Genomic DNA, 20,718 nt, shown 5'->3' on the forward strand with positions numbered 1-20,718 from the left:
GAAGGCCAACAAAGGAGACCCAGGCTTGTATTTCTCTCCCAGAGATTTCAGCATGAGCAGATCCATACATAAAGGTCATCCATTCCATCTAAGGTTCTTTATAGTTCAGCGATAACATGGTTTTTGTGTGTATACTTTGTCGAAAATACAAATTAGATTCAAAAATAAAGAGAGAGAAAAAAGGAAGGAGTGTGCTGAGTTCTGAGAGATATATTACGAAACATGAGTCCCCAGTGATCACATTTATTTCATCTTTCTGTATCCCACATTTTCTGCTATTAAAAAAAAAAAGAAAATTTTAACACCAAACTGCAAATAAATGCTGAATGACCATCTGGAGATTAAGAATTAGTTGTCTTCATCTCACATGCACAAAAACAAAACCATCACATATGTTGGTTTTGTGACAGAAAAATCCTATGTCACATATGGTTTCTTGTCACATATGTGACAGAAAATAGAGATAAGCTAAGTTACAGTAACTCTGATTAAAGAGTTCGGTCCAACACGTATGCATCAGTTATAGTTGTCCCGCAGTAAGATCTGTGCACTCCAGTTCTTTGCTTCTATGTTAAAAGCTCAGAAAATCAGTGTCTGCTCATGCCAATCCAAGAAACATGTTCCGTCCACTGACCTCCACCTTCATATCCACAAGCCTAGATGTTGTTCAGTCCTCATTTACTCAGTGCATTTGAACATGTGCTACTATGAATATTTGCATTTGCTCTTTTCTGAAACTCTTCCCGATTCTGACTTCCGTAACAAAAGAATCTGTCAATTTTCTTCCTATTACCTCACTACTAACCTGGTTTTCCTCTGTCCATCCTAAAAATGTTATTCTCCTCCAGCACACTATCCCTGGATCTATTTTTTCTTATCCTCCTAGGTGACCACATCCATGCAAGAATAACCTTGCTTAAGATGCCCAGTCCTCAATCTCAGATCTCTATGCCAAGTCTAGCTCATATACGCAACTGTCCACTGGGGATGCCCACTTGCATGTTTACATATGGGTAACCATGCCAACCATTCAAATCTTTCCTTCCATGCGTGTTCTCTATCTCAGTGATTAGTACCCCCACTCACCCAGATACTCAAACCTAAAATCTAGACACCTACCCATCATCTCCTTGTCCGTTTGGTTCTATCTTTTTATTATCCCTCACAGCTATTCTGTCTTCAGCACCATCACTGCTCTTCTCTCTTCAGCACCATCACCACTTCCTTAGTCCAAGGCCTTCTCATTGCTTTACCAGCGTACCATAACGATCTTAAAAGTGGTCTCCTGCTTCCAAGTCTGATCTGCCCCCACTGATCCCTTGATCAATGGGAAACTGTTGCTCCCCAAGAGCAACGTCTGCTCCCCAAGACTTCTGGATGAAGCCTAAGTCCCTCAGCCAGGAATATATGTTCAGCCTCATCACACTCTACTCCCTCCCACAACGCAACTACCAACTTGCTTGTGTCCATTTCTTTGTGTTGTATTTTTTTCCTTCTGTAGTTTACACTCTCTCACCCTCCAATCATTCCTCTAATAATCAAGTATTACAGTCACTAAAAAGACTTGTCCTCTCCACAGGTGTATATTTAGCACCCCTCTTATAGTTTCACGCTCTGTAAGATGGAGTACATCTGAGTGCTGTTGAAGGAATCAAGCCCAGAAGGAAAACATACAACTGCAGTTGAGAGAGAAAGGGGAGGTAACTCTAGGAGTGGATTCCTGGATAAAAATAGGAGTATCAGGTCCAGAGCATGTGGGTAAGGATCTACCTTTAATGAGAGCAGGACTTTCCTTCTCTTGTAGTGAAAGATGCACAGAAAGTACAGATTCAGATGCTGTTGGTTTGCAGAATGTGATGGTGGGTAGGTGTGGGAGCTTCTGTATAATCACGTAACTGTTTCTCATTGAGGTTTAAGGTGAGGTTATCATTAGAGACATAGGTAAATGGAATAGGAAGATTGTGAAGATTTGGGAAGGGATGATATAAACGAATCTCAGAAATAGAGAAAGCTCAATTTGCAAGGGAAATCTAGTAACACTGTCGAGAAAAATATGAGTTCTGTCAGTGGGTTCATGAATTTAAAGTGACAACTAGTCAGTGTCCTTGTAAGGACCTTCCTACAAACAAAAATGATCAGCTGCTCAATACTGTGGTGCAAATATGGAGAAGGCAAAGAGATGAGCTTAATGAGGGTTGCTGGACCTATGCCCGTGAGCAAGACAGCGTACACTGTACTGCGCATTGTTCTGGGTATGGGGTTACAGCAAGAAGCAAAGCAAAATTGCCTTCTTAATGAAGCTTATACTATCGAGGGACAACTAAATGATGCAGTTGCAGACAGTGATAAGTGTTATGAAGAACATAAAGCTGGGTGGTGGTCAGAACAATTTTTGAGTGAGTATATTCTCAATTCTCCTAAGGAGAGTACAAATCTAGCACCTTTACAAACAATGAATGCCTTACAACAGTAGGGCTACATTCTCTAAATCTACCTCTTTTAGGGCAGAGGTGAGAGATGTTCCCAGTGAGGAGGTGTTTAAACATAGACCATGAAATCTTGGCTTCAGTAGAACTAGGAAGATAGAGAGGGAAAATTGAATGGGTTGCAGGGCTAGATGAATTTCGTAAGACTCTTAGAGTGTGGGATCACTGACCACACAATAGCTGAATTACAGGGATAAGAGATGTTTCTGTTATACAGAGGCAGCTAATGCAATACAGACACTTGGGCAGTATCGGGCATAGTTTCTTGAATTGCTCAAGAGATTTTAGATTTTGAGGATGAGGCACATTAAAAAACACTTTGCTTGTATATACAAAAATATAATCATACCCATATAAATGAATCTAAGCACAGAGGCTGATGTAAGAATACTATTATTGATGGAAGCCTAGTTATAAGCAAAGATTTGGCATTTGTTTGTGCTAAGATGGTATTTTCTTTAGCTTATAATTTTAATTTTAGAATCATGTCCTGACCCCTTAAACTAGAAGAAACATGAGGGCAAAGGAATTGGCTACATCCTTAAAAATTTACCTTTATTTTAAATTTTTGAGACAGAGTCTTGCTCTGTCTCCCAGGTTGGAGTGCAGTGGCATAATCTCAGCTCACTGCAATCTCTGCCTCCCAGGTTCAAGTGATTCTCATGCCTTCGCCTCCTGAGTAGCTGGGAATACAGGTGTGCACCACCATACCCAGCTAACTTTTGTATTTTTAGTAGAGATGGGGTTTCAGGCTGGTCTCAAACTCCTGGCCTCGTGTGATCCGTGCACCTCAGCCTCCCAACGTGCTGGGATTATGGGAGTGAGTCACTGGGCCTGGCCTTAAAAATTTATTTGAAGGGAAATAATACGGTTAGGCTTTGTGTCCCCACTCAAATCTCATCTTGAACTGTAATACCTATAATCCACATGTCATGGGAGAGATGAGGTGGAGGTAATTGAATCATGGGGGCAGTTTCCCCATGCCGTTCTTATGATACGGAGCGAGTTCTCACGAGATCTAATGGTTTTTTCATAAGGGGCTCTTCCCTCTTCGCTCAGCACTTCTCCTGCCTGCCGCCTTGTAAAGAAGATGCCTTGCTTCCCCTTTGTCTTCTGCCATGATTGTAAGTTTCCTGAGGCCTCCCCAGACTTGCTGAACCGTGAGTCAATTAAACATCTTTTCTTTATAAATTACCCAGTCTCGGGCAGTTCTCTATAGCAGTATGAAAATGGACTAGAACAGGAAACATATTTGGAACTCCATTGTTTCCCTACATGTTATTGAAAACAGCTTTGAGAGTGACTATGCTTAAAGTGAGACTTTTATTCTTTCATATTATTAACACACTTATCTACACACATTTGATGTACACAGGTTTTCTTTCAAAAAATTTTCTGTTGTTGTTTATGTTGTTGTTATCACCTGTCTTCCAGGTAATGCAGAATGTAAGGTCCATTAAGACACATACATTTTCTCATTCACTGCTGTAAATCATACCCAACAGAATAGCTGGGCATATTGAAAGCATTAAAATAATTTTTAAATGAACACAGAAGAGCAGATGCAGAGAAGAAACAAAAAGGCAACTGAAAGTGGTGGAAGGGGTGCCATGAAGACTCATCTTGTTTAACTTAACAGCAAAAAGGTGAAGCATTTCCTGCTTCTAAGAATACAGTATATAGGTTAGTATCCTTACAACATTGTTTTCATTTAACATGGAGAAGTATAAAAAAGAGTTAATATCTGAGTTTCGTAATAAGGAGGTTAAAAGATCTTCCTGGCTGGGCACGGTGGCCCATGCCTGTAATCCTAGCACTCTGGGAGGCCAAGGTGGGTGGATCACAAGGTCAGGAGTTCAAGAACAGCCTGGCCAACATAGTGAAATCCTAAAAATACAAAAATTAGCCGAGCATGGTGGCAGGTGCCTGTAATTGCAGCTACTTGGGAGGCTGAGGCAGGAGAATCACTTGAACCTGGGAGGTGGAGGTTGCAGTGAGCTGAGATTGCACCACTACATACCAGTCCAGTGACAGTACAAGACTCTGTCTCAGAAAAAAAAAAAAAATGAAAGGTTGTTAAAATCCAAAGAGATACTTACTTACACATTTAGTATGACTGGGCAATCCCATCTTTCCTACCAGGGAACCACTAGACAAATCCTAAACACCTCTAACTGCCTTTCAAATCATTATAAATGACTACCAGAGATATGATATTTGGCTGACAGTCTGTATTTTGAAAGCACATGTGTTGCAAAATATAATTTCACTATTCGGTATGGAAAACACCAGTCTCAATGCCTGGTCTATAAATTGTGGATTCGAAAGATTATATAATAAATCACATATAATGTGGCCAAGAATATGAGTGACACTTGTTTACATTTTGGATGTGAAATCCAGTGAATAGATTGATTGTTTTTTTGAATAAATCCTAGGATTAAGGATTCCTTTCTTCTTATATGACAAAAATGAATATTCTATGCTTTTACCCATATTATTTCCTGTTACATTTTTTAAAAATGTGCTACATACTCTTGACTCCACAAACCCACTAGATGGAAAAAGCACGATTCACTTTTATTCACTACTAAGAGTGGAATGAGTTTACAAAATGTTCCCTAATATTTACTACAGGACTAACGATTTCAGTCAAAGGATCCTTTAAGAATCAATGAATAGATTTTCCACTCTAAGTTATGAAGACCACGGAATTGGAAAATGACATTCACCTTGATTTATGAGTTTCACCAGAGTTGTGTTTCAATCTTCACAATTATCTTAAATGATTAAATAGTATTTTCCCGTCTTAAAAAAAGCTGTGCCTAACATTTAATCAAATTGTAGTATGACTAATTCATTGTAAGTCATCATTAATGACATCTGAACAACCTATAACAAAATAAAGTATGGAGCCAATCTTCAGAGTTTTCTTGGCCTCAGTCTCAAGCCATGTCAGCCTCTAGGAGAATTCCTGAAACAGAAAGAACTTTCCCAGAGCGTGGCATGATACAAATCTGATCTTCAGAGGAGATGGAACATTCCAAAGTTGAAATATTTTGAGTAGTAAATGCTTTGATATAATTATAAGTTTCAGTGATTTCAAACATCAAGACGTTTAATAGATGTTTTCCTCTTAAATTTTTTTTGTTTCTTTATTGTCTTCTAAAATTTTCCATCCCTGCCTATCTCCTAGAAATGCAGGAAGAGTCCATGAGATAATATTTATAACGTTTTTAAGCTCCCTGGAAGAAAGGTGTTGAATATCCAGAGGTATTGGTGTATCCCATTAAAAAACTGCAAATAATGCTCTGAAGATCTGAACAACATCAATATAGTCTGTTCTCTGGATACAATGTTTTGACAAGTCAAATAAATACCAGGTTGAAATGAGGTCATCAGCACAATTAAAATGTAAAATAATACCATCTAATTTTCTATCACAAAAAGCATAGAATTGTTAATGTCTTACAAAGATGAGTTATTTTAACTAATATCTAGTGTATTTACTGTCATGCAAGCAAACATTAATAATGAACATTATCCACAAAATAGCATGTTTATCAAATTGCTAGCCTCTTACAACTCTGTGACTCATAATTCAACTTAATCTGTTTTTCTGTAATGTCAAAATAAGCCCTTTAAAGCAATATGTATTTTTCAAACAATGCCTTTTACCTTTTTTTTTTTTTTCGCTGAAAGGGGAGAAAAACATAACACATCTCTTTGGAATTTACCTTGAATAATAAATTGTTCCATGTTCTCTTTAAAAGGCTGCATGTGCTCTTTTGAGGAGACCTGGTATACTTTCCCCGCTTCAACTTCACAGGCTGAAATTAGACAGAACATTATTTAGAGTGTCACACTGTTAGTGGAGCATTAAGGCAATTTTGAAAACATCTTAGCTAATGTTAGAAAATTCTGTTAACTCCCCTAATCAGCATATGTTCTGCACACATTTTGGAAACATCCAAATACGGACATGAGAAGCCGATGATCAAGGCTTCCTTTTAGAGGGCTGTAAAAAGAAATTGCGCAGAATTTATCATCTCAGTTTGATTATTCCCAAACCAATCAGTTGGGCATGTTATATAACCTCTAAATCTCAGTCTCTTCATCTGTAAAATGGGCATGATAGCAGAGCCTGCCTCACAGTGCAGTTATAAGGATCATATCTGTTAAGAGATGTAAAGTGTTAGAATAATGCCTGGCACAGAGTAAAGCAACATGTAACTATTTTCTATCATCATCATCATCATTATCAACTGACTGAAAATACAAGTTTATTCCTAAAGACCAAATTTCTGAAAAATAAAAAATAATAACATGGGTGGTAATGTTAGTACAGCATCTATTACATGTCAGATGCATTTTATCCATTATTTAACATAATCCTTAGAATTAAGCCCATAAAGCAGACATTATTACTTCCTTTTCCAACTGAGAAAGTTAAGGCGCAAATAAGGCGCTAATTTGCTCAAGGGTCCACAGGTAATAAGCAGCACATTCATAACTGAAAGCCTGATCTAACACCAAAGTTTATCCTCTTTTCATGCCTGTGGAATCATGAATGCCTTAGGTAGCCTACAGATTCCACTTAGATTAATATCAAGAAGTACCTCTAAGAAGATTGCTGAAGAAATGTCTGCCATTATGGTGATAGCAAGAAACCAGAGCCAGTTAGGAAGTAATTCAACAATGAAAAGTACATATTTAAACACAAAACTTTGGATAGAACACATCTGATGGAAAAAAAAACACAAACAAATGCAAAACCTCTCACTACAGTTCTTAAGGTAAGGTTGCCGTTTCTCCCAGGAGACTCTGTCTGCATTTCTAATATATTTTCTTTCTTTTATAAAGCTGAAGTTTTCTCTTTTTTCCCTCCATGTCATTAGTTTAAGCATGGGAATCTAGGAAGGCTGTATTATTAGTGCACATTCTTCCCAGCAAATGTGGATGACTTTGGGCTTAGTAAAATCTAAGACCAGTGTAGGCAGATCCAGGGTTCTCCCTGCCTGTCTGCTTCTTATCCCTCACCTGTGCCCAGGTAACCTCTTGCAGGTTGGATGCTGGAGAATTTCTAACCCATATCCATAGCCCATGTATCTCATAGCTCCAGACTCAACACATGAAACTTTCACCCGAACAGAATTCCTCATGGACTTCTCTAAACCTGCCACCTCCCTTATTCTCCCTTCACTGGTAGCGCCACCACCTGACCTAAGTAACTTAAGCCAAAACAGGAGACTCATTCTCAACTCCCTCTCTTTATTCCAACATCTTGTTGTTTTTACCTCCATTCTTCAGCTGACCCCATCCTTTCCATTCCTGTTCTATTCTGGTACAAATGCCCTCATTGTTCCTACTGAGGCTACTGTGAAAACCTCTTACCCTTGGCTTCCCATCTCCAGTCTTCCACAGATCCATGCTCCTCCTCATAGCCTTAAAAGCCATCCAGAAGAGACCCAATCTAAAACTGTTCAGTGACCTCCACCCTCTCAGCTACACTCTGAATACAGGAAGAATTGCAAAGCCTACACCATGACTTGTAGCATCATTACAATGTCAACTTTCCAACCATCTTTCAAACCATCCATCTCCCTCTAGTCCTGGTACCTTCCGCAGACTCAATGCAAATGTTAATCTCCAGGCGTAACTGCCCCTGAAAAGCATTCCCTGACCTCCCCACGGGGCCTGCTTTTCTCCATTCCCTGCCACTTGTCTCCAAGCAGGATGAAGTGTCCCTCTTTGGTGATTCCGGGGCATCTTGTACATACAGAGTTAAGGCTGTCATTTACTGAGTACTTTTTACATGCCAGGGATAGTATTAAGCACGTTACCCGTACTGTTCCATTCAATCCTCATAAAACCCTTTGAAGTAGATGATTAACATGCTTACTTTACATCAGAGAAAAATGAACTACAAAGAGATTGCCCACATTTCTATAGTTCGCAAGCTGAGGAGGTCGATTCAATATCAACTACCACACTATATTAAAGTTATTTGTAACTGTGTGTCTTCTGCCCCACTAGACTGAGCTACTTGAAAGGAAATCCATCTTATTTCCATTTGTGCCTGACTTAGGCAATAAATTGCTGTTGGATGGGTTAGTTGCTGTATAAATAGTTACTTAAGTGGAAATAACATTCTAGATGTTGAAATCTAGCAGACAGGGTTTAAAATTCCAGGTCACCCATCCACTGAATGTGCCTTATGATTTGGGGCTAATTACCTAACCTTTTTAGATCTTAGTTGCATTATATGGTCGTGAGTTTAATAAAATCTCTAACATTAGTGTGATGATTAGCCACAACGGGTGTAAAATATCTGAAACTGACTTTGTGCTAGCTAAGTACATGCACAAAAAACAGGAGCTATTGCTGCTATTGTTTTTCTAAGGACCAAGTGGAGTTCAGCCTAAGGAAGTGTAAGATCAAATACAGGAGCTGTTTTCAAAGAGCTGAAGTGTGGTCTCATGGATGACTGGGTGTTGACATTCTCTCTGTTGATCTCAAGGAAGGAGGAAGTTGAATGAGCAGAAGTTAGAGATGTAGTTCTATGTAACAGGGATGGCTAGTGTTTACGGAACTCCTACAGTGATGTAACCTGCCTTCTGAGGCGGTAAGCACTTTGTCACTGGGATTATTCAGAAAGTAGCTGACTGCTTGTCAGAAATGTAGAAAGGGATGGGTCAGATGACAAGACATTCGTAGTCAACTTCCTGTGGGCAGTATCACTTACGACAGCCTCATGTAGCTGGAAATTCTGCTCTTTAACGATGTTTCTAGATGCATATTAAGGATATATTTAAATCATGTCATAAATTTGAGAGTTTCCTAAAACTGTGTAAGGATTCTGAATATATGGAAGACAAGTTATATCACTTAAAGGAAATAAGGCCGAGATTTAACAGCCCTTATCATTTCAGTGAATTATTTCTAGCAACGTCAGGTGACACAGTGTTCCCAAAAGTCTATGAGCAGTTTTATTTTAAAATTTTTATTTTTTTTGAGACAAAGTCTTGCTCTGTTGCCCAGGCTGGAGTGCAGTGGCGCGATCTCAGCATACTGCAACCTCCATCTCAAGCGGTTCTTGTGCCTCGGCCTCCCAAGTAGCTGGGATTACAGGCGCCTACCACCACGCCCTGTTAATTTTTGTATTTTTAGTAGAGACAGGGGTTTATCATGTTGGCCAGGCTGTTGTTGAACTCCTGACCTCAGGTGATCCACCTGCTTTGGCCTCCCAAAGTGCTGAGATTACAACTGGCCTCTGAGCAGTTTTTAATGTATACATGACACAGACATCGATCAACTATCTACTGATTCAAGGGACTGCTCTAGGCACTGATTACTGCCACAAACAGAACTGACAAAACCCCTGTCCTCAGGGAGCTTGTCTTCTACTACATTATAGTCTTCAAGTAATGACTTTTCAATCCCAATGAGGAAAGTAAATAATAACTTTTCAATCCCAATGAAGAAAGTAAAATCCTATTAGCCTCATGTTTAATAACATACACTAGCATAGAAAAAAAAAAAATCTAATCTCTCACCTTGACTGATTTGCAAAACCTAAAAACCAGAGGCAAGGAAGGCTAATGTTTTCATTACTGGTCACAATTATTTCATTTTCCATTTTTAAGTTAAAAAGTAGAAGTAATAACTGTCCTTTTCTTCATGACATCATATACGTCCAGGACCTCATACACACCCATGACCTCATACACACCCATGACCTCATACCATCCATGACTTCATACAGTATCTTGGGGTCTAGGATCCTGTATGGGCATGCTACCACTAGAAACCTGCAGAATCATCTACCGGGTCTGGTGACCTAAAGAAGGACTTCATTAGCTGGGGAAGTAGAGAAAGATCACAGACTGCCTGTGACAAAGTCTTCTACATGGTGACAACCATCCTCTGGGCCTTCATTTTTACTCTAATATTGAAACAATAGAATATTCAACAGATAAGAAAATGCATGCTATCATAATTTTCCTTCTTATTTTAAATTAATTTTCACTTAATTTTATCGATGTCCTTGGCCCATTCATATGAACTGTATTTGTACATCAATGCATGCAAAAACTATTTTTTCTATTTTTTCTATCTTTCCCCCTAACTTATAGAATTTCCTGTGCACAGTGTGAAACATGTAGAATTTCAGCTCTAGAAAAACTGTAAAGTCATTTGCTGGCAGCCTCATCTCATCTACAGTCCTCCTTCTAGAAGGTCATGAAACATACCTGTCCAATGTCTGGGTGTTTTCAGTGATGTGCATTCTTATTGCTTCCAGGCAGCTTTTTCCTTACTAAGCAGCTCAAATTATTAGAATTCCCAACTGTATACTGAGTAAATCTCTCTCTACAGTGTACCCCCTGTGGAATGATATGTCTGGAGGTTGCTTTAAAATATTCTGGATATAGTCACACCAATACTTGTGCCATTACAAAGTAAAAAGATGTTTTTAAAAGTCCAGCATTGGTAGTTCGGGTCTTTAATGAGTCACAGAACAAGTCTGCTTGTTTTGAGGACAGATTTCTTCTCTACTCTCATCTCCTACGAGTCAGTCTCCATTTACTCACTTTGCTGTATTACCAGTACTTGGAATAATCTCCCACAGGCAATATGCATTCAACAATTCTTTGTGGAATGAATACATAAATTCATTGTATCTTCCTGTCATAGTGAGCTGCTTGTTTATCTGCAAAATGTCTCGCTTATTCACATTTCTCCAACCCTTCCCCATGCTCTTCACCCACCAAACATACTCTCACCACTTAATGACCAGTTTTGAACTTCTACTTATCCTTTCCCAGAGTCTGGTTCAACTGTTACCTCAAGATAAGAGGGTCAATCTCCCCTCAACTTCGCATCTCCCTTTTCTACAGAACATGTACGAATGATACAGGATAGAATCAAAGCACCGGTTAAACAGATCTGGATCCAAGTCTAGTTCTTGTATTAGCTCTATAATCTTGGGCTAGCTACTTAAATCACCTCAGCCTCAACTAGGAGTTGAACTTAAAGTGCTAAGCTAGCTATTAGAAAACTCTTTTAAAAATAAAAAAGCTGTTAGTTATCTCATTGAATGTGTTTGTTTGTGCATCTTTGTTTCTGATTATAATTTGCATTCCTTGAAGCCAAGGGCTATCCTATTCACCTCTGTGTGTCAAGTGTCTGAAATGCAGAGGAAGTACTAAGACCCTGTATGAAAGAAAGTGCTTTCGACGATGCCCTAATTAAGGCCAAGGCTTTCCTTAAAAAGGATATTAAGTCTTCAGTGTGATGTAAACCACCAAAACTCACATCCAAATTTCCAAAGCTCAGTGTGATATAAAACCTGTACAGTTATTTGTTGGTAATGTTGCGTTACTTATTCACTATATTAAGAAGGAAGAGCCTGTTGGATAAATGTAAAAGTAGAATGTCATATTCTAGAGTTTCTATATTCATAACTCTAATGTATTTTGTACATACACAATGCTATATATAAATATGCTCAATGTAATAATATATAAGGAATATATTTAGAAGATTGGACACCATTCTTCTCTTAACTGTAGCACATCGAGTTGCACAACATATCATCTTGGCTATTACTTATCATCTTCAAAATTGGTATGTGACTATGTAAATAAAAAAAAAAATACCAAACACTACAATCTCACAAACTTGAAGGGTCATTTAGAAACATTATTAAAAACAGAACAAAGATAGAGTTCCTGGAAAACTTGCATTACGGTCAAATCCAAATATTAAAAAACATTTGTTAGGAGACTGTTGGCATGACTGAGTAATTCCAATCATCTCAACTTTTGTTTAATTTAAAGACCTCTCTGAGCCAAAAAGATTTTATATTATGTTGAAGGGCTAGTATCAGAAGGCATGCATTAGGTTTCCAAATACAAAGAATAACCCAGCCAGAGGACAGAAAGAAAAATGTCAGACATTCCCACTGGCCAATGCACTCCAATACATCCATGCCATCCACAGAGTGGCATGTTGTGGGGCAAACACCAGTTTATCACTGTCAGATTAAAGCAAGAACATGACATGCCACTCCCTGGAATGAACCATGATCATGAAGAGTCTGGCTTTTTTTTTTTTTTTTTTTTTTGAGTAGGGAATTGGAATAATTCATACAAGTCTCCAAGTTCAATCAATGTTAATCACAGCTTAGAGTTGCTGCTTTGCTGTGAGCTTCCAAAAAGTGTCATCGGCATCTACAAACCTGCCTCAGCAAGTAGGAAGGAAGTCACGTAACAGATACAAAGGAAAAGAAATAACTGTAATCAGATCAGAAAGCCTCTTCTAAAATCCAACTGTTTTCCATGTAAGCCTGGTTTGTACATTATTCTGGGTGCAGTTTTAGGAAACAGACACCATTGTAGTCACTTAAAGCAGATCAATGTAGGCAGCAAGATGCTTGCAAAGTAGGTGTAAGTGCAGAGAGATTGGGTTCTACACTTGGTCTCCAAAAACTATAAAATCAGCCCACCAGGAGCGTGCTATATATGCCACACTCAGGACCTATGCTGTGCGGTAGGTACCACAGGCTCGACTTTTGGTTTTAGACTCAAACCTTACTTGTTAAGTCTGCACCATCAAATCGATCATTGCCCTGTGCCCCAACTCTGCCTCTCAATATTCACAGAGCTAGTGACTGGGCACTGGGAGAATAATTTGAGAACACCCAGTCTCTCCACAGAGTGAAGCAAACCAACAAGCAAAGCGAAACAAAAAACACAGAAATAGTAAAAACATTGATGTCGGGCCTCACTGCCTTCCACAAATACTGCATATGTATTGACAAAAGCAAGAGTCAAATTCAGACAGAAGGGAAGATACAGACACAATAAACATTTAGGGGGTAAAATTTGCAGAGCTTGGTAATTGAATGGAAGGTTACTGCTCCTTCATGAAGATGTAAACTTCAGAATCAACTGGGGAGTCTTCAGAATGTACCTGACAGGGCTCCAACCTAAGTCATTTTGAAAAGTAATCTCTTTTCATCTCATACCAGTCAGAATGGCTTTTCTTAAAAAGTCAAAAAAAAAAAAAAAAAGTCAAAAAAAAAAAAAAAAAAGGCTGGGTGCAGTGGCTTACATCTGTAATTCCCAGCACTTTGGGAGGCCAAGGTGGGTGGATCACCTTAGGTCAGGAGTTCGAGACCAGCCTGGCCAACATGGCGAAATGCTGTATCTACTAAAAATACAAAAAATTAGATGGGCACGGTGGCGGGCGCCTGTAATCCCAGCTACTTGCGAGGCTGAGTCACAAGAATCACTTGAACCCAGGAGGCAGAGGTTGCAGTGAGCCGAGATCGCACCATTACACTCTAGCCTGGGCGACAGAGTGAGACTCTATCTCCAAAAAAAAAAAAAAAAAGGTAAAAAACAAAAAACAACAACAACGACAAAAACCAGCATATACTGGCTGTAGAGGAAATGGAATGCTTATCCATTGTTGATGAGGATGTAAATTAGTCCAGCCACTGTGGAAAGTAGCTTGAAGATTTCTTAAACAATTAAGAGTTGAACTAGCATTCGACCCAGCAAACCAATTACTGAGTATATATGCCCAAAGGAAAATAAATTGTTCTACCAAAAAGAACACATGCATTTGTATGTTCATTGCTGTGCTATTCACAATAGCAAAAACATGGAAGCAACCAGGGTGTCTGCCCATCAATAGTGGAATGAATAAAGAAAATATGGTACATATACACCATGGAGTAGTATGCAGCCATGAAACAGAACCAAATCACGTTCTTTGCAACCACATGGATGCAGCTAGAGGCCATTATCCTAAGTGAAATAATGCAGAAACAGAAAACCAAATATCACATGTTCTCACTCAAAAGTGGGAGCTAAACATTGAGTATACACGGACATAAAGATGAGAACAATCAATGCTGGGGTCTATTAGAGTGGGGAGAGACAGAGGGCGAAAAGAGTTGAAAAACTACCTATTGGGTACTATGCTCGCTACCTGACTGAGGGGATCATTCATAACCCTAAACCTTAGCATCATACAATATATCTTTGTAACAAAACAGCACATGTACCCCCTGATTCTAAAAAAAAGTTGAAGAAAACCCCAAAATATAAAGTAAAAAAAGAAAAGTAATCTCCATGATAAGGCTCATAAAAAGGCCACATGGAGATTCTAATGTGCATTGATGAGTGCTGTAGGGAGGAGAACAGAGGATTCCAAATGGATGTATACTCTGGGTGGCTTTGAGATGGAGGAGGAGAAAGAAGAGTAGCTTTCAGAGGAAAGAAAATGCATTTGGTTTTGAACTCACTATGTTTCAGATGTCAGTGGAACATCCAGCTATAGTTTTCAGGTAGTTGCATGTATGAATTTGCAGCTCAGATAACAGAAACTCTGAATTTCGATAAAACCACTTGAGGAATGCATGTACACAGTGAGAAGACGAGTAGGCCAAAGTTGAACAGCTGAAGAATACCAACTTTCATGAAGCAGCAGAGAAAGCGAAGGTCATGAAAAAAGAAGATTCAGAAGGAATTGTGAGGTTATCAGGAGTGAGTGGGGCTAAGGAAGCTAACAGGATAGTGAGCTATGAGAAGTTAGTCAAATGCAACAACATCAAACAAGATAGGGGCTGAAACAAAACATCTATTCAATTTGGCAAATAGTGCTAACAGTTTTAGTAATGCTAGGCACAAAAGACCAACTGTCATAAAGTGAGGAAGGAATGGGAAATAATAAATCAATGAACTCAGAAGTTGACCAGAGATCTGTTAACCATCTGAACTGCTTAGCACCAGGATCCCAGAGCAGCTGCCAGTAAAGGAGGCCATGGGAAAAATGATGAATAAATGAAGAGGAATCTTCCACAGCTTCTGGAAAATTCTCAAAATGTTTTAGTCTTACCAGTGGTGGATCATTAGATCCAACGGCATACTACAAAAAACATGTTATTTAAATGGACTATTTCCTCCAAAAGATGGATTTCAGAAGAATCTGATCACTAACAATTAAATATATGTAGATTGACCTCCTTATCACATAAATGTATGAAAGAGGACAGAGATAACACACATACAAATCCCACAATACCTTACCACTGTCATAAATTCTATTTGTTCTGGGCACACTAGTTTATACTGAAAGCTAGCAAGAACCGAATGGTTTTATAAGTATACTCTTCAACAGGTGTTTCGCAGGAGTAATCTTCAACAGAAGAGATTTTCAAGGTGAGCACTGTTTTAAATGGAAATGAATAAAAGGATATATTCATAAATTTTAGAGTTTTGCTGCTTACGTAATCATTCCTACAAGATAATTCTCAACATGTCACCCTCCATACACAACTGGTTATGTTTTCAAACATGATGCACGTCCATGGACAGGTCCATTGTATGGGTTAAAGACAGACAAAACACACTGGCTGTGCTGTAACACGTAAATAACAATAGAAGTTGCTTCCTCAAGTTGCCATGAGGGATAAATAAGTGAATATAGGTAAAACACCTAGAATGGTGCCTGGAGGTGAGAAAGGGCTATGGAAGTTTTGACCATTATTATCATTGTTACCACTGTTACTGCTAGCAGCAAAAGCACACAGAAAGGCAATATACCCTAGAACCAAGAACACAGGCCCTGGAGGCTGGGTCTGCATCCTGGCTCTTCCCTTTACTCGTTTTGCACTTTGGCCAAATATGTAGCCTCTCTGTGTCTCCGTTTCTTCATCTGTAACATGGGGATAATCATAGTGTCTAATTAACAGAATTGTGAAGATAATTGATTTTATATAGGTAAATACATAAGGACACCGAACAGTGCTTCACATGCAGTAAGAGGAATAGAAGTGTTTGCGGCAATTGCTGCTACTACACTAACAGCATCATATACCATCACGGTTACCATTGCTACCAAACAGGAAACTGAGCACTTATCTCGGCATCTCGAGAAGCACTGAAGGCGATGCTTCAGGTTGGGAGTGGGAATGGCGTTTGTATAAGAACAACACAGAATGTGTCACAGGTTTTTTCAAACACATTCTTTATCGGTGGTAATGAATTACTTATGACCTATTTTAGACTTAAGACACACCTCATAATTCATGATGACACACCATATGTTGATACTTCGGATGACACTGGCTGGACTAGATGATCCCTCCGGGTCCTACTGACACTGCTTGTTGTGCTCTTCAATTTATCTACGTGTTCACAAAGAGGAGGAAGTCATCCTTCATCATCAGTTAGGGTCTAAGTCTTGGTCTGATATGAGCAAGTTCTCCAAGCTAGTTACTCATGGGTCAAGGAATAAAGATGTGACAAATGGTGAAAGTATGCTGTTGACAATGAACTTCCTTCACACATTTGGCCTTGGGAGACAGAAAAGGTTAACACGTATCCATCATTATAAACAAGGCCACAGTGGTCATTTAGATAATTTAAATGAGTGTACTGTATTAGTAAGGGATAGTCCAAAATGAAATGAAATGAATTCTCCATTATTTAATTGTGATATCTATACAAATAGCATCATTTGATAGAGCATAAAGTTCCACAAGTTTGTACTCTGCTAGCTTTAGGAGGGGTCACTAGTGTTGACTCATTTCTCTTGACCTTGAACATATTGACTGACACCAAAGTTTCATATCAGGTGTAAGAGATGAAGTCATGAGAATTAAAGAACACACAGTTATTTAATGAGTTATGTAATGTCCTTAGTCTTCTGGCCTGTATACAAACATTTCTAGTTACCAGGGGCTTACGACTTTTAAGGTTAGCTCTTCTATTGTTTCAGCTCCCATCTTTAGACGGATCTTCATGTAGAAATGAATTTTGCCCACCTATCGCTCCACGTACTGACCTTTTTCTTATCCTCTGGTACGACACAGACTTATTAACTGAAATGCGTGACTCAAGTAAGCAAAACATCTTTCTATTATACTGGACATTGGTCAGAATCTTCCGTATTACGTCTGTTCTTACTTTTTCTACTCAAATTTTGGAAATGGACACAATCATCTTTGAGGTTATCTAGAATGCAACCATAAAAGAACTAAAGTGAGAAGACAATATTAAGAAACGCTCATTGAGAGAAGAGTACAGTATGGTTTAAATATCTTAAGAGTTATAAATCTCTTCCATGTATTCTTAACTTGAAGAGCTGTAAGAGAGATGGATGGGACCACCTTAGAATAATATAAATAATATAATACTAAAGAATAAAATAAATAAACAGCATTTCAGTTATTAAGATATTGTCTCTTAGCTCCAAAACTACTTTTTTGTACTAGGGCTTGGGACACTGGTGCTGGCAGCTCAGCAAACTACCTCTCTCCTTTGCCCTCTGGCTTCCCAACACGTTTCATCAATGAAGGGAGAAGAAAGAGGCTGGAGGTGGGAGGAAGAGGAGGAAGATGGTTGAAGAGATTTGTTCATCTCATGAGCGTTGCCTCCAAACACTTCTCACCGCCACAAATCCGCAGGTGTTTCTAGTTCCTGGCTTGTTTCCACAATCTCAAATCCAGTATCACTGCACCCCTCAAAAGTACCAGCGCAGCCAGGAAGAACCCCTTCTCCAAGCACTCCAGTCCCAGCTGTGGAGGCTCCCATCTTTGACCTCCTCAATCCCAACTCTTCAGGGTACCCCTCCATGCCACTCAGGCCCCATTTGCAGCAGTAGTAACTCTCCTTAGAGGTCCAGGCCCAAGCCCCAGAGAGCTCTCTATCCAAAGTTCTAGATTCTTTGCTAACCCCAACCTCTTCACTGTATTCTCCTGGCCCTACAGATGGCAGCCACTTTCCACATTTTCCTCAGCATCCTCTTTCTGCATTTAACATCCTTCAACATGCGTTTAACTTCATTCTCTATGTTAAATTACTTCTATTAAAATAGTAAATGTGGTTTTTGTTTCCCCAGCTTCACACAGAACTAGTAGAAGGGGTAACCAAAATTAATGGATTATATTTCTCTAAGTACTGAACAGCTTTCTGACACTGGAAGTTATTTCTAATGTATTAATTGCTTATAAATAATGTCTACTTGAATTGTTGACCATAAAATATGCCAGTTTCTCAGATTGTTTTTCCCAAATAAGTTTCATATTATTAGCACCGCCATGTGCAAATATATAAAGTCTTAAACATAGTTTGTTCTTTAATTAAATTTCTTATGTTCTTTAATGACACTTATTTTTGAATATGCTATTATACAATTTCTTCATAAAGTATAGGAAAGGCTGAACAATCACATATTTCACATTCATGGGGCCCAGATGACTGAATTTCAACTCAAATTCAAACATATTCCTGGGTGGTTGCCTATTTTTCTTTCCTCTTAAATACAATTATTAAAGATGTACTGTGGAGCATACATAACATGTGTGTAACATGTAAAGACTAAATGAACATTCACCTACTACATTTCCAGTTTAAGAAGCAGAACATAGCCAATGCTTTGGAAAAATTCAGTGTGTTCCTCTCTGTCCCTGTCTCAGGCCCAGAAGTAACTACAACCTTTAACTTTGTGTTTCTCATCCCCCTGCTATCCCTAAACGAGTGAAGTTGCCCTCCCTTATCCATGGGTTTGCTTCCTGTGGTTTCAGTTACCAGTGGTTAAGCACAATCTGAAAATATTACAGCATTTTAAGAGGGAGAGAGAGAGACACCACATTTATATAACTTTTGTATGCAAATAACATTTGTATACAACATTTGTATAACTTTTATTACAGTATATTGTTATAATTATTTTTATTATTAGTAATTGTTATCAATCTCTTACTGAACCTAATTTATAAATTAAGTTTTATCCTGGCCTAATTATTAAGTATAATTAGGTATGTACGTATAAGAAAAACATAGTACATAAAGAGTTTGATACTATCCGTGGCTTGAGCCATTCACTGGGGGTCTTATTCCCCACAGATAAGGGGAGACTACTGTACTTGTCTATATATTTGAACTTTAAAAACGGAAATCACACTGTTCATATTTTTCCCACAACTTGCTCTTTCTCAAGCTTGTGTTAATAAGATTTATCCATTTTTAATGCAGGCAAATACAGTTCAATCAGTTTCACAGTTCAACAGATGTCCTTTGAAAGAAGATACCATAATTCACTCAGCTATTATTTTGTTGAAAAATATCTGAGGGTTTTGGTGCTGCTGCTATCAATATGAATGCCATTATGTATTTCACCTGGTCACCTGTGCACTGTAGTATATATCTAGGGGCCAAGTGCTGGGTCAGAGTATAGACATCTTTGACTTAATAAGATATTGCCATGGCCAGGTGTGGCGGTTCACGCCTGTAATCCCAGCACTTCGGGAGGCCGAGGTGGGTGGATCACTTGAGGCCAGGAGTTCAAGTACAGCCTGGCCAACATAGCGAAACCCTGTCTCTACTAAAAATACAAAAATTAGCCAGTCATGGTGGTGCACACCTGTAATCCCAGCTACCTGGGAGGCTGAGACAAGAGAATCACTTCAACCCAGGAGGCAGAGGTTGCAGGGAGCTGAGATCGGGCCACTGCACTCCAGCCTGAGTGACAGAGCAAGACTCTGTCTCAAAAACAAAACAAACAAAAAGATATTGCCAGATGGTTTCTCATGGGATCGAATCAATTTTCATTTCCATCACCAGTGTAAAAGCGTTCTCACTAATCTACATCTTTGCCAATATTTCACATTCTCTGACTTTTAACATTTTTGAAAAGAATAACAATCACCAGTGATACCGACCAAGATGAAATTCTCAGTATGATTTGAAAAGTTATTGACATTTACACTCTCATATTTAACATGTTGTCAGGCACTTCTGCAAATCACTGTTTATGTGGCTATCAGTGAATCTTTGTTAAGGTTCTCCTGTAGGGCAAGTTCATCAGACAGCTTTGCTGAAGAGGAATTATTTTAGCTAAGTATATTCATTTTAGCTGAATCATTTAGAAGAATGAGTAGAAGTTTGCCAATTAAAAATGGAAAAAGAAATGACTCGGTTATGGAGAATGAAACATTCTCATGAACTGTTGTAAATGACTATAATCTCACGGTAAACTTGTACCACATATGTGTAGACCATGCTTTCATGTGGTATTTGTTTATACCAGGTCCCTGAAAGAAACAGAATCGTATGGCTTTGCATTAAACTAAGTTGGCTATTGCTCTAAAAGCAAACATTTTTGCAAAGTACACACTGTAACACAATCACAGATAATTTGTAAAATAAAATGTACC

General features: G+C 38.7%; 1 protein-coding gene across 1 annotated transcript in view; it reads right to left on the reverse strand.

Moving 5' to 3' along the window:
• Window positions 1–20,718, reverse strand: part of FMN2 (formin 2) — a 398,910-nt gene that overhangs the window by 115,127 nt on the left and 263,065 nt on the right. The window contains exon 14 of the mRNA XM_015127101.3: window positions 6,224–6,316. Within this exon, the coding sequence (XP_014982587.3) occupies window positions 6,224–6,316 (93 nt within the window). The remainder of the gene's footprint in view (window positions 1–6,223; window positions 6,317–20,718) is intronic.

The sequence above is a fragment of the Macaca mulatta genome, chromosome 1 (genome assembly GCF_049350105.2).
Source record: "Macaca mulatta isolate MMU2019108-1 chromosome 1, T2T-MMU8v2.0, whole genome shotgun sequence".
Classification (NCBI taxonomy): domain Eukaryota; kingdom Metazoa; phylum Chordata; class Mammalia; order Primates; family Cercopithecidae; genus Macaca; species Macaca mulatta.